This window comes from Verruconis gallopava (genome assembly GCF_000836295.1).
Source record: "Verruconis gallopava strain CBS 43764 unplaced genomic scaffold supercont1.4, whole genome shotgun sequence".
NCBI classification, from domain to species: Eukaryota; Fungi; Ascomycota; class Dothideomycetes; order Venturiales; family Sympoventuriaceae; genus Verruconis; species Verruconis gallopava.
Window position 1 is genome coordinate 749,400 of NW_015622140.1, and position 13,891 is coordinate 763,290.

At 51.3% G+C, this 13,891-nt stretch overlaps 6 protein-coding genes across 6 annotated transcripts; 3 read left to right on the forward strand and 3 right to left on the reverse strand.

Annotated features, from left to right (window-relative positions):
• Positions 1 to 3,594: 3,594 nt before the first annotated feature.
• PV09_01702 (uncharacterized protein) lies at positions 3,595 to 5,086 on the reverse strand. Its single transcript, XM_016354633.1, has 4 exons — positions 4,457 to 5,086; positions 4,320 to 4,390; positions 4,170 to 4,194; positions 3,595 to 4,095 (listed from the first exon to the last, which is right to left on the reverse strand). Exons 1-4 carry the CDS (start codon positions 4,605 to 4,607, stop codon positions 3,800 to 3,802), a joined length of 543 nt encoding a protein of 180 aa, XP_016217645.1. The 5' UTR covers positions 4,608 to 5,086; the 3' UTR covers positions 3,595 to 3,799.
• A 30-nt stretch (positions 5,087 to 5,116) lies between these two features.
• Positions 5,117 to 7,048, reverse strand: PV09_01703 (uncharacterized protein). Its single transcript, XM_016354634.1, has 4 exons — positions 6,542 to 7,048; positions 6,427 to 6,482; positions 5,899 to 6,358; positions 5,117 to 5,675 (listed from the first exon to the last, which is right to left on the reverse strand). The coding sequence occupies exons 1-4, from the start codon at positions 7,014 to 7,016 to the stop codon at positions 5,503 to 5,505; spliced, it is 1,164 nt and encodes a 387-aa protein (XP_016217646.1). The 5' UTR covers positions 7,017 to 7,048; the 3' UTR covers positions 5,117 to 5,502.
• Positions 7,049 to 7,173: 125 nt separating this feature from the next.
• Positions 7,174 to 8,346, reverse strand: PV09_01704 (cytidine deaminase). The gene is made up of 3 exons (XM_016354635.1): positions 8,215 to 8,346; positions 7,791 to 8,128; positions 7,174 to 7,690 (listed from the first exon to the last, which is right to left on the reverse strand). Exons 1-3 carry the CDS (start codon positions 8,336 to 8,338, stop codon positions 7,619 to 7,621), a joined length of 534 nt encoding a protein of 177 aa, XP_016217647.1. The 5' UTR covers positions 8,339 to 8,346; the 3' UTR covers positions 7,174 to 7,618.
• Positions 8,347 to 8,479: 133 nt separating this feature from the next.
• On the forward strand, positions 8,480 to 10,050 carry PV09_01705 (uncharacterized protein). Its single transcript, XM_016354636.1, has 2 exons — positions 8,480 to 9,078; positions 9,128 to 10,050. Exons 1-2 carry the CDS (start codon positions 8,751 to 8,753, stop codon positions 9,898 to 9,900), a joined length of 1,101 nt encoding a protein of 366 aa, XP_016217648.1. The 5' UTR covers positions 8,480 to 8,750; the 3' UTR covers positions 9,901 to 10,050.
• A 534-nt stretch (positions 10,051 to 10,584) lies between these two features.
• Positions 10,585 to 12,384, forward strand: PV09_01706 (uncharacterized protein; the record flags this gene model as incomplete). Its single annotated transcript, XM_016354637.1, has 1 exon — positions 10,585 to 12,384. One exon carries the CDS (start codon positions 10,585 to 10,587, stop codon positions 12,382 to 12,384), a length of 1,800 nt encoding a protein of 599 aa, XP_016217649.1.
• Positions 12,385 to 12,525: 141 nt separating this feature from the next.
• Positions 12,526 to 13,693, forward strand: PV09_01707 (uncharacterized protein). Its single transcript, XM_016354638.1, has 3 exons — positions 12,526 to 12,984; positions 13,042 to 13,153; positions 13,198 to 13,693. Exons 1-3 carry the CDS (start codon positions 12,537 to 12,539, stop codon positions 13,463 to 13,465), a joined length of 828 nt encoding a protein of 275 aa, XP_016217650.1. The 5' UTR covers positions 12,526 to 12,536; the 3' UTR covers positions 13,466 to 13,693.
• The last annotated feature ends 198 nt before the right edge of the window (positions 13,694 to 13,891 follow it).

Genomic DNA, 13,891 nt, shown 5'->3' on the forward strand with positions numbered 1-13,891 from the left:
AGCAAAGGCACACTACTGAGTCGCGAACACCACCACCTTCACCCGTCGCAGCGGCACCAGCAGCACCAGCAGTGGCAGCAGCACTAGCCGACCTTCTGGAAAGCGGAGGTCTGATGCCTGCCACACGACATGCACGCGTGTACGGTTACCTTTCCTGCCTCCGCTGCTGCTGGTGTCACTCGCCCACGGCCAATCTGTCTGATCACTTGTACAGAGGTACCATGCAGTACGTAGAATTGTATCCTGACAGCAAGACCCTGTGGCGACGAGAATGTCCTTGTCCTACTCCTCCCACGCATACGACTGCTGCGCCGTATCCGCAAGACGATTACCATTCCTCCTACTGCCAGGAGCCCATCTCGGCTGTACCTGAACGGACGCCAGTCCACTGGGCCCATCCCTCGCGTGGACGCAGGCCCACAAGCGTTTAAAAAAAACCCGGCCGGCACGGTAGCACCAGCATGGAGCAAGTACGACGACGGCGACCACAGTATGTTCAGTGCTGGGTAGTGTAGCGAGTGGTGACGAGAGGACAGGCTGCTTGGGTCGTGCCGTATCGGTTTTGTGGCGGTACGCTGTCCATCCATCCTATCTTTCTACTTCGTCATTGCCATCCTCCTAGTGATCATAATGGCACTGGTCATCATCACGCAAAACCATCTGGACGATTGCCCCAGCTGCCAGCCTGAGCCCCTCTCTCTGATCCCCGTTCTTCCCCTCCCTGATCTTCCATGCGTCTGCCACACACCCTTACCCGTCGCACCCTCGCCCTCACCACTCGCATTGAGCAAGGAGTAGACGCATTACTCGCCCTGCCTTGCACTTGCACGCACACAATCTCCTGCTATTGCTCTCACGCTCCCAAAACGCCCGTCCGAGGCAGAGCGCCAGTAAACCTTGCATTACCTGTGCAGCTCCTGAAACACATCATTTTTGCTTCCTTTTTGTTCCTCCCACCAGTTCGCTCTTTTCCTCTCTCGTCTTTGCTCCCCGACGGCCCCAGCGGATCATGCGCCGTGCGCGTTCCTATGCTGCTGCACCTCTCTCGTCGTTGTTTTTCCCTCTCTCTGCTCTAGAGCCAAAAAAAAATTATTAGGACCCCTTGTCACCACGGTTCCGTCACAAAGCCGACTTCCGAAACGGGCCACGAGACTCCACCGGCCGCACTTGCAGCCTTCGCTCCACGAGGGCTCGTCCCACAACCCTTTTCACGCCGGTGCAATCTTTGGCTTTTGTGGCTTGCGCAGTCCACTGCACGCAAAACGAGCCAACTGCCAAATCGGCCAAGTGCTCGCGCCTCTGTTTTCCGCTCGCTCGTCAAGCAGATGGGCTACCTCTGGACTTTGCAAAGCGGCACCGTTGTTCAGCTGCGCCGCCCCAGGATCTCGTCCACTAATCACCCTCCGTTGCTCTCTCTGATCTGCCCTTATCTCTTTTCCGCCCTCATTGAGCCTTACTCCATACCTGACTAGCAGCGAACAAAGTGAGTGGCAAGTGGAACATGAATCTCTCAGCATACGAGACCCACAGCTGGTTTAGCAGGTGAACAGCCTCAAATCACATCGGACCTCTGCTCCCTCATCTCCCGGATCAGCCTCTGTTGTGCCACAATCATCGTCATTCACACACCGCACTCTGCTAAGCCATCTGCATACCATCACCGCTTACCCTTCGTCGTGAAATATGCACTCCGATTTGTCCCATCACACCTTCACATTCTAATCTATCGACCTCTCTAACCCTTCCCAAAAAAAAAACTTTTTTTTGTCAAATAAAAAAATGATGGAAAATTATGCGGCTTCACTGCTTGACAGTGTGGACGACGACGGCGACTCGTGTCAAAGTAGTGCATTGTTTGACTCGCACACGCTACGCATGCAAATCACGCACCACTTGATCTTAACGTGATGTCTAGTCTAACCGACGACTCGAACAACTTTCGTTTTCTAAGCTGTTCCTTTCGAAGCCGACAGTAGTACATACAGCATTGGAGCGGACCCTTCCCTCCTGTCGCTACCACACAATAATGCCGTCGCACGCTTTCCTGGACCCACCGAGTCCAGATCATCGGTCGTGACCAACGAGCTTTCCTTAGCTTTGTTCGATCACCGTAGTGACAGGATCACCGTAGCGCCACTCCCGCTCTCGAATCCACTGACGACAGCCAGCCAGATTCCAAAGCCACCTCATTTTTTCCCCTCGATAAAGTGAAAGGAAATTTGACTCTCTCTCCGTTCCCAACCCGAACCGTCTCTTGGGAATCCATCGATCAGGTCCGGAAATTTTTTTTTTCCCAGAGATGTCTCCTTTCTGGGTGAGAATATTGGACATCCTTGGGTCTTAAAAGGGACGCCTTCTATTACGATCTGACAACTGATATCTGGGCCCACTGTTACTCCGTAGCCGCAGATACATGGACAGGGGCTTGGCTGCTCCACGCAGAGATCTGCCCATAGCTGAACAATAGAGCGATACGTACGGCCTCATAACGGCGACGATAAATGTTCATCCAATAGTTCAATCATTGTCAATTATGAACTCCCCAGCTTGTCCTAAGCCGTCTCTCAACATGTTGACCTGGGTGATACACAGCGTTCCTTTTTTTTTTTGCCGCATCTGACTACTGTCCGGCTCCCAAACCGACGTGATGACGTTTCCACAAGGGATGCTGTTCCCTTGCTTCGTTGGCCAAGTCCTCGCCTCATGGAGATGGGGGCTATTTCAGTCTACTTTGTATTAGAACTACTTTGGGATTCAATCTGATTCTTCTTACACGAACGTGCCGTGACCTCGCTTTCTGATTATGAAGAATGTCATTTCACACGGACGTGTCTGACAGTGTCGATCCAGGGATCGGCCAACCAACCACATGCAGCTGTGGCAGCAGCAGCAGCTGGCACTAAGAAGTCGAAAGCGAGGAAGGGAAAAAAAAATAAAAATAAAAAAGCCAAAAGTTCCAGATACCCGCGACGCAGCCCGATCTCAAGATCTGAGGAACGGTCCCCTTGTTGGCTACAAATGGAAAGGGAAAAGGGCAGGAAACTTCATCTTTGCATATTCAAGAGGAGAGAATCCTGGCCCGCACCACAGTAATCAATTAAAAACCGCGCTGACAGGAGTCGTAAGTACGCTCTGCTTACACCAGAAAGCCAGGCCAACGCGTCTGGCCCGCTTGCCAGCAGCAAGCAGAGCAAGCCTCGCACCGTGCGCGTCGAGCTGCGCCCATCAATCGCGGCCCACCCCACCTCCATTCGCCTGAAAACGATCGGGAAAAAAGGAATCATCAGCGAGGCGAGAGCAATGGCAAACCCCCGAACGACTGGGGCCAGTGACGAGAGACAGGCCTTGCTCCGACGTTCAACAAAATGCTCGGGTGGCCCGGGGAGCGGCGAAATGCCATGACACACTGAATGCCGTTGATTTCGATCTCCCCTCGCAGCCAACGTTCTGTGCGTCTCGGACTCTTGACTCTGTTCTCAGTTCGCACAAAGCGATGGTGAATCACTACGACGCCCTCTGCTCGACTGGGTTCACATAATTTGAGACGACGGTAACTGAATCCCCCCGAGGTGGGGGAGGAGAGGTCTTCTCTACCGCTGCTGTAGCAAACGCATATGCATACGAATTTCATATGGCCTAATGCTATACTAAGCCCTAATTCACTCCGCATGCTCTCTTCTTGTTCTGATGTCTCTCCACAGGGAAGGGGCGAGGCGCCATGATACCACATCGAAGATAGCGAGGGCAGCGGCAGAACCTCCTCCCACAACTTCCCCGTGCGAGCAAGCCTGCTTTGCATCTATTTCTTGTCCCACGTGGTTTCCATCTTGTCCTGGGGCACAGGCAGCGTAGCGTAGTTCGCCATAGCCATGAGGTTTTTCTCCTTGGTCATCTCGCCGCCCTCCTCGATCATGCTCCCCAGCAGCTTGAAGTAGTTGATGTAGAAGGCGGGCGTGTACGTGTTGAAGAACTTGGCCTCCTCGTCAAACGGGTTGGAGAAGGTGTGCGGCGCCCGCACCGGCACGGACACGAAGTCGCCCGTTGCCGCGTCGATGTCCGGCTTGCCCGGAACGTGGTACCGGACGGTTCCTTGCGCTGAAACCTGGAGTGTCAGCATCGTCCGCGCTCTTGCTCGTTCGTGGCGAGGCCGAGCCAGGCGCAACACGTACTGGTGAGAAACATCTCGTCGTGCATCTGCGAAAAAAGAAGGAGGCGGGGTCAGCCTTGCCGAGAATAAAACGGGACGCAACTTCGATTTCTTTTTTTTTTCTTTTGATTTACATGTGTGAGGGATGTATAATGTATAGGTGTGTATTCACCTCGTGCCAATGTGCCGGCGGACCCTTTGTGCGAGGAGGAAGTGTGAACTCGGCGACGCCTATGCGGTTGTCTTGCATGCCTTTTGTGTAAGCGCCCCGTGTTCAACCAAGTTCTGAGGACTCGGAGACCTTCGCACCCGTTCGAGAGCCATCCTCAAGCACGCGGCACGTAATGGGGCCAAGCTTGATGATCTCACCAGCCTTTGCAGGCACAAAGTTCACGGGGACGTCCGGCATCGAGCGCGACTTCATGATCGCCTCCATGGCCTCGTCCACTTTGCCTGCCATGTTCCCACTTGGGCTGCGACAAACAATCCTTTCTTGGGAGAGGAAGGGAGAGTAGGGCAGAGTAGGACGGTGCGGTTTCACAGTTTTCTAGAATATCTTTGGGAATTTTTTTTTTCAAAAAAAAAAAATGATGAAGAGAACCTCCCACCTGACGAAGCGGCCAGGTTCAAATGTAGCGCCGTACGAGTAGGATCGGAGCTTCGTAGGCGGAGCTGAAGTCAAGAGAGCAAAGCGTACGTTGCTGCGCAAGGCCAGCTTTAAAAAGGTCAGCTCGGTGAGACATGCGTGTGAAGTGGAGGGGTAGCCAGGAGAGCTGACGTCGCCCTTGGTGTGAGAGCTAGGCCTAGCTCAGTCGCCCTTCTCACGGGCATCGGGAGTCGAAGGTGGGGAGCTCCGACTGCTTGCAGCAGACCCATCTGGTGCGACGGGCAAGCACTTGTCCGCAACGTTCACTCGACCGATCGGCTGCTCGGCGTCCGGTCAGGCGACTCACTCTCAAAGCAAGTGACGGAATCGCGCAGGACGATGTGTCGAAGATTCAATGGTCGTCAAAAACTTTGCCGAAGGCTCATGCAATTGCAGACTCATATGCTAAGACGTTATAAATGCGTCTAGAAAGTCCCGAGAACTGTGTGACCACGGATTATTACTTAGATGCCTTGAAGAACCCTGGAAACCATGCTGTGCGGAATGGAAGACAGCGCCAGCTTGGGCGACGGGGGATATCATAACGCGAACAAAACGCCCAGCCAATGTAGACCCCCAAATGGAGAGGGGGGGAAAAGGGAGAATAAAGGAAATGGTTACAAGCCAACATTGGCCATGGCGCCCAAGACAGTGTGTATGGTTAACGCCACCACCAAATATCAGGACCGTTTCTTGCTGCTCCGAAACCTCATAAACTCTTCCCTAACGTAGAGCTCTTGCTGTAACTTGAGCTCCTGCCCAAGCTCGTGTGGTACCCGTCCTCGTCAAAATCCTCAGCATAGCCATCCTCATGGCCACCTAGCCACGACGTGATGCCCGCGCGTCCAAAATGCCGCTCTTCTTGGAGATGCGGCTGTTCGTCTATTCGTGCATTCCACAAATCAGATTCCTGTAAACCGTGTAATGCAATAAGGGGAACAAAAAGGTTGGGGAGGGGAGAGGCAAAAGGAAAAATGCAAAATTCGTCGTTCGTCCCCTTCACACCTCCTGCCGCGTCTTCCTTTCCACTTCATTCCACGTTGAAAACGAAGGGGTCCCGTGTTGCGACAAAAATTGTATTTATCTATTTTTTTTCACTGCTCACCAGGAATTATCTCATATCCGCCTTCTTCAGGAAGGACGTAGCTCGCAGCACTTATGCCTAAGGCGGTAAGTAGGGCCAGACACCAGCTGATGGTGCAAAGGATCCAGGAAACGTCAAGTCTCCAGCCCATGATGAATCGAGGATCGTTGTCGTAGAGGTAGGCGACAATGGCCATTCCAGCACATTGCACGACGGTGACGAAGGCGAGAAGGGTGCAGATGATCTTCCATCCGTAGTCACGGGTCTGCTTGCCGCCCAGCACGATGATGATATAGCCAACGAGGGTGGCAAGCTCGATTAGGACAGCGAAGGACATGAGGAAACCAACGCTGCGCCACATCGAACAGAAGCCCGAATCTCGGCTACAGTCAGAATCCTGTGGGAACGTCTCGCAGATGCCGGTTACGGACGAGCATCGTTTGTGTAGGCCGTAGGAAACAGTCGGTGACGACGGCGTGCCCTGTCTTGCCTTTAGAATCGCGTGGCATTATTTTAAATTTTTCTATCATATTGGATATGAACACATACGTTGTCCCATCGGATCCAACTGGGCACCACTATGCTCGCTATCGTCATGGCCGTGCCTGTGTCGCAGCTGTCAGTGGAAGACGTTCGTATGATGTCAACAGGCAACAACGCGTACAGGCCACAGTAAGCACAAAGGCACCGCCATAAATGATCTGGCGAGTCATCTTTGCGATTTTAATGAAAAAAAGAAAGACCAAATCACTCCGGAGGCGAGCGTCGAACCTCACGAAGAGGAGATGAAGACAAGATTGCGACACAGGGGCGATCAAAAGGACGTGATAATAACGACGCCCTTTAGCGCTAAAATGGGGGCGAGGGTGGTCGGGTCTGTGAAGTGCGAGCGGGGCAAGATGCACGCACTGCAGAGGCGATCGTGAGAGACAGATTTTTAGCGTGGGCCTCTGGCAGCCAGAAAGGGCATTGAGAGGCTGATTGAGGGCTGCGAACAGGGTTGGACAACGGGCGTGGTTGTGGTTGTGGTTGCGGGTGGAGGAGTGCGGGTTGTGTGTGTGTCGGTGAGGCCATGACGAGTCGGGCGATGGGCCTTTTGGGAGCTGGACGGAGAACGAAAAGCCCATCCTGCGCGTCATGCACGTCAAGTCCCTGCGGCTTGGCCAGCAAACCGCTGCGCTGACGAGCAGACGTCCACTTCCAGACGGCGTCGGCGCCTCGTCCATCGCCAACGCCCAGGCCTCGTCCTCGCTTCTGAACGATGCAAGTGTAAAAGCGATCGCTTGTCCTTTGTTTGCGACTTTTCTCTCTCCATCTCCACGGCGCGTTTCGTGTCCGTGCAAGAGCGGGAGGACCCAGACGCACATGTTGGGACTGATCCCTGCCAAAGGCGTACGTGAGGCGGCATGTCCCTCCATGTCCCCCAGACTTCCTTATCTCTCTGGATTCCCCGCGCGACAGACCTTTCCTGTGCGTTACATGCTCGACGGTCCTATCGGGCTTCTGCATTTGCCAATGACTTCCTAGGACGAGACGCTAATTGGGGGCTCGAGAGAGCGAGGTGGATGAAAGCCAAGTAACTTTCGTTCTATCTGCCTGTCTCAAATGGCAAGCGCGATATCTACACTGGTATCAGCCGTTTGCCAACGGGTGCATCATTCCTAGGACAAGTCATGCGTCCCCTCCCAGAGGCTCCTTTGCAGTAGCTTAAAACTCCGAGTCCGCCTCGAGATGTTCTCTCCTATGTCCTTTCTAGCTTGTCCAGCTCCCCAGGAGCGGGCAACGAATCAGGCCCAAAGGACATTGGCAGGAGCTGTTTCATTCAGTCAGTCCCTTTCCTGTCCTCTCTTTTCTTTCCTCTCTTTCATCCCACTCGACATCAAATCGAGAGGGAGAGAAAAAAGAACACTTACGTGCTCGACAGTCATCACGACTTGCCCACCAAGTCTATCGTGCATAATGATTGGCATATTCGGTTCGCAGAACTCGCGGATGAACTGTCGGCACATTCCGCAAGGGCTCGCCGGGCTACCTGGCTCTGTGTTCGTCGCGACTGCGAGTGCCTTGAACGACCCGTAGCGGTGTCCTTCAAAGACCGCCGTACCCAGTGCTACGCGCTCAGCACAGGTGCCCACGGGATATGATGCATTTTCGATATTGGCGCCAGAGATGAAGCGGCCAGTCGACGACACAGCGGGAGCATCGTCTTTGACCAGCAGCGTAGCCCCGACCTTGAAGTGGGAGTAGCGGCCTGTTTTGTCTGCTCAATGTCGAGTTTTATTCAATCTGGGTGGGGTACGAGTGATGCTCAGGAACGTGACGCATCTAAGTACATACAGTATGCCTTTTCTTTCGCCTCAGTGCATTTCTGCGACAGCGTCTGGACCTCCTCGGCGGACAACCCGAACGCTGAAAGATCGACCTTATTCGACACGGTGGGTTTCTCTTCTTTGAGACTCATGGTGGAAGGGAAGGGGCATAAATTCTTCTCACAGTAGCATCAAATATATCTCGGTGGTCGGAACGAAAGTCCGATGTCGGCTAACCCGATGCAGTACATTGGACCGCTCTCGTAATGTATCTTCACTATTCTCCATATTGCTCAGCATCCTTCAAATTAGAATAAACCTATATTTCATACGCAGTCTCATTTCTAAGCTCAGTAGCTTTGTCAAGCCCCGTTCTTGATCTTGTATTTGGTGCTTGCGTAGGTTGTGCGTGGAATTCCGAAACACAAATCAGGACGCTATTTCGGTGCAATCGGCGGAGATAGAACATGGAATTCTGACATTGTGATTTTTGTCTCCACTGTATGGCCTTGTCTCAACTTCCGCTCTCTTCTTTTGTAGGTGTTGTGCTTTGAAAATAGTCACATGTCGATCATGTCCGAAATTTCCTCTTGTCCGCCTTTGACGCGCGAATCGGTGGCAGCGGCTGCCGAGTTGATTAAACCGTATATCCATCTTACCCCAGTGCACACGTCAACGACACTCAACACCATCGCTTCTACACCTCAGACGCCAGAGGATCTCGCAGGTACAGAATGGGAGGGCCAGAAGCCGGCGAGGCCAAAGATACGACTCTTTTTCAAGTGTGAAAACTACCAGAAGATCGGTGCTTTCAAAGCGAGAGGCGCGTTCCACGCCGTCAGCCGTCTAACATCGGAACAAAGAAGCAAGGGTGTCATCACGCATAGCTCAGGTGAATATTTTTCAGGTCTTTCTCTTATCATAGTACTTACTCCTGTCAGGAAATCATGCGCAGGCGTTGGCATTGGCTGCCCAAACGTTTGGGATTCCCGCTTACATTGTGATGCCGACTATATCCACCCCATCCAAGATTGCTGGCACTCAGGCCCTTGGAGCAAAGGTGATCTTTTCGGGGTCCACCTCGGTTGACCGAGAGGCGAAGGTGGCGGAGGTACAGAAAGAGCATCCAGGTGTCGTCTTGGTTCCACCTTATGATCACCCAAATATTATCCTTGGACAAGGAACTGCATCCTTGGAGTTTGAGCAACAAGTCGAGAACCTGGGAACTAACCTCGATGCCATCATAACGCCACTTGGTGGCGGTGGGCTCCTCGCAGGAACAGCTACTGCAATGTACGGAACTGGGATACGGGTGTTTGGTTCGGAGCCTAGATACCAGGGCGCCAACGATGGCGAACGAGGCTTGAAGGAAGGAAAACGCATCGAGACTGTCTCAACATTGACGATAGCAGACGGGCTGAGGACGCCAGTGGGCGTGATAAACTGGGAGATTATCAGTGACCCTAATAAGCTCAAAGGTATCTACAGTGTCACCGAAGAGCAGATTATAAAAGCAATGAGACTGGTCCTCGAGAGGATGAAAATCTTTGTGGAGCCAAGTGCGTGTGTGCCGCTGGCCGTTGTTCTGTACAATGAAGACTTTCGACAGATGGTGGAGAAAGAAGCTGGAGAGGACGGTTGGAATGTCGGCGTAATATTCAGCGGGGGCAACACCACTGTCGAAGCCATTGCAAAACTCTTTCCTCAAGCTTAGAATGCCGCGTTGTCATACAGAGATGCCGGTTTTACGCAGGGGTTGAAGAGGTCGATCATAAAGCGGGCAACGAACTCTATAAGATAGCAAAACCTGTCGAAGTTTTCCTTCCGTGGATAGGAATCCTGAATGAAGATGATGTTTTCACGATTTTTCCCTCTTATACGAACGACATGTGGAGGCGAAATGACAATGCTCGATCGGCCATCGTCTCCTTAGATGCAAGCAACGAACACTTGGACAGTGCCGCATTCACGGCCAGCTTCGAGCCCTTCAGCACTGTGAGACGCGTTGAAGCCAGGGAAACAGTCTGGACTTGACCGAAGTGTCCCTAGCAGACTCAAAAAGACTAGGAATTGGCATTGCATATAGGGTAACAAGCAGACAGTCAGACTTGTCGTCTGCTACAGCCTTACCACCGCCTTCCTCCTGACTTGAGCACCTTTTACAGGGATTGTACTCCTTCGCGGGGCACTCTTTCCTTGATAATCTTGGAACGGGATAATCCGTTCGCTTCGGTCAACCTTTTCGTAACGATCGTGCCTTGGCAAGCAGAACCCTTATCTCTTGAGCTAACTTCTTTATATAGCTTCGCTGCTGCACCAGATATCATGTAAACAGTTGACTCAAAGTTGATCACTTTCCGTAAAGGCTGTTCGGAAGGAAAATCTGGATTCTCGTACCATGGAAACGGAAGAAATCTTATATAAGCCTCTAAGTGATGGCAACTTTATTCGCTACATAGTCCTTGAAGCTGGAGAAGACGATGAGCCTCTGGAATGCGTTCTCGTTGTCTCGTCCCTAGACAAGATGCCGTATTTTGAAGCTATCTCATACGTTTGGGGCAGTGACCGAAAGGAAAAAGATGTAGTATGTAACGGAAGGGTTGTCAAAATAACACATAACTTATGGAGAGTGTTGAGAGACGTTCGCTTGCCTCGGCAGTCTCGTACGCTCTGGGCCGATTCGATCTGTATTAACCAGGAGGATCTTACGGAGAAGGCAAGACAGGTTGCACTAATGGGACAAATCTATAGTAAAGCAGATCGAGTTCTAATATGTCTCGAGGCCAAAGCGAATGAACACGCACCAGCCGCTGTGTCGTTGCTTGCGGAACTGGACGAAATGATTCTCGACAAGCTCAAGTATGCGAGCTCCTCCAACGGAAGTTTTCCTTTCTTAACCGCCGAAGAGCGGGAGAAACTCGCGAGAGACGGCAGATGGAAATCACTGCTAGCCCTAACTGAGGAGCCTTGGTTTGAGCGTGGATGGGTGGTCCAGGAGGCAGGTCTCTCGACTAGCGCCGTTGTCAAATGGGGAGGCCTGGAGATAGAATGGCAAAAGGTGCTTAGAGTTTGGACTTGGATGGAGCAAAGACTGCCTCAGGTCTGGACGCAAAACCCGACAAGTATCGACAGGATGAACGATCTGCATCTCGAGATCTACAGAAACCGCAATCCAAAAGAAGCAACGCCCCTATACAGCAATGTCAACTCTGCGGAGGTCCTGTTCCTCGATTTGTTTCACTACGCACGACCTCTTCGATTCAAGGAGCCGAGTGACCGTGTTTACGCTTTTTTGGAGCTCGCTAACAGGATTACTCTTCCTGTCAGTATCATGCCCGACTACAGGCAGCACTCCAACGACGTCTACTTGGAACTGGCGCGACAGTATATCGAATCCACTCACAGCGTTAGAATTCTAGAGTATATACAGCATACGGAGGCCACTCTTCTTGACAACTGTCCTTCTTGGGTGCCGCGTTGGGATGTGAACATGTTTGAGGTCAGAATAGTTTCCCCTTACGGCACAAATCTTGACACCAGGCCGATGATTTCCACCTCCAACACTCAAATAAACACCTCCAATGCAAAAATTCTGAATGTATGTGGTGTCGTGGTCGATCAAGTAGAGTTTATATTTGAAGTATTTAAGGAGAAGCCGTCGATTACGGAACTTCGCTCCTTATGGAAAACCATCTCACAGCACGCACAGCTAACATCGCCGTACGCATTAACTGATCAGGACATCGCATTTGTTACAACCCTTTCTGTGGGGCGGCATATCGGAAATTGGGAGCAGTGGCAAGTGTACAGAGCAGCATATCTCCTGAGCCTTAAGCAAGAAGGTTGTCAAGATGAGGAAACACAAGGCAAGTACGACATGATTCATTATTGGGTGCAGAGCTGCACATATAACCGACGTCTCGTTCTTACGCGACGAGGATACTTTGGGCTAGGTCCTCCACTGACGATGAAGGACGATATTTGTTGCGTGTTGGATGGGGGGATGAGTCCATACATACTAAGAGAGACGTCAATGCCAGGTGAATACAAAGTGATCGGCGATGTGTACATAACGAGTAGAAAAAGAAGATCTCACCTTTCTGGAAAGGGGGGTGATATTACGCTCTCTTTTTGCGAAGAAGGGGCAAGAGACTGGGTAGATTGGGGCAGTGAAGAACGCACTTTTTTCCTTTGCTAACTTGAGTTTGCCCATCTTCTTCCGTTTCTCTCACGTGCTTCAGATTTGATACGAAAACGGTCAGGCCAAATTGACGTCATCTAACATGAACGTAGCTTAGACTGAGCTTAATCCGATTCAGAAACCGCATTCGACGTCCAAAAGAAACCGCCATGACGGCTGTGACCGTCCATCTCAGAGAAGCAACTGTGGATGATATCCCTGCGATGTTATCTATGCTTTTAACTTCGTTCCGTAGATTTCCACTATTTGATTATCTATATGCTCCTTTACATGACGATGTATCTAACGCGTCTGACACTCTGTACTTTTGGGACAAACGCCTGCGTAAGACTTTATGGGATCCTTCGCGAACAATCATTGTGGCAGAAGGCCGCAACTGTGGCTTACCCTCAGAGCCAAGAGAGGCTCCGACACAGCAGATAGAAAGAGAGTCATGGAGCATGCTGAGTTGGATCAACAGCTCCCAAGCTTTGCCTTTATCTAGTTCTCAGACAGTTTGCACGCCGATCGGATTTGCAGTTTGGCAATGGAAGGGAATGGTGCAGGCAAATGGCGGAACAGGCCACCACTATCGATCTAGCCTGGAACATTTTCAAGGTCAGCCTGTGCTTCTGACTACTCTTTCCATTCAAGTCTGACGCGGATGCGAACAAGAGCTACTTGTCGACTTGCAGCTTTGGTATTGGCGGCTATTTTACCACCGAAAAGACCAGGATGCTACTCGATTCATGAACTATCTAAGGTCGGAGGAAGATCTCGAAAAAAGGTAATAAGCATTGCCGTGGCTATGCCATACGTTGACAAGTGTAGGTACCACAACGGCACGTTCCTTTACCTAGATAACATATGTGTCGACTTTCGGGTTGCAGGAAATGGTGTTGGCAAGCGCTTGCTTGAGTGGGGAATCCAAAAAGCCGACAGCCTCGAGATTCCCATCAAAACAGAAACTACTGACAACAATGTCAAGTTCTATGAGAACTCAGGCTTTAAAAGCATTGGGCAATGGACCGTAAAGGGTTTCCATCAAGCGACAGGCATGAAATTACATGTGATGCAAAGGGGCATGCACCTGGAATAGCCTCCGTCAACGAGCCTTCTCGGAAAGGGATTCCAACTTTTCCATGGTGATGATGTAGATACAAATGTCGAATTTTGCTCCAGTTATTCTATCGAAGCAAGACAGCCAAAATGATTGGCAAGTTCGTTGCTTTTGGCTTCATTCTGACAAATTTCAAGGTGCCTGCTGAAACTAACCGTCAGCAGAAATTGGATAGCTTCAAAGCCAATCTTTCATAATTCGTCTTTGGGCCTCATAATCAGGATTTGTTTGATTGAGAAACCTTGCAAGCCGTCAACGAGAATTGAACCATGACGCTTCTTGAAGAAATCGAGTTGTCGAATCGGATGAGCAGCTTTGGAACATGGATGCGTCCGATGTATTAATTCCATTCAATGACTATGCTAATGTGTAGAGAGAGAGGTAGTGCGCTGCCAATAAGTCTAA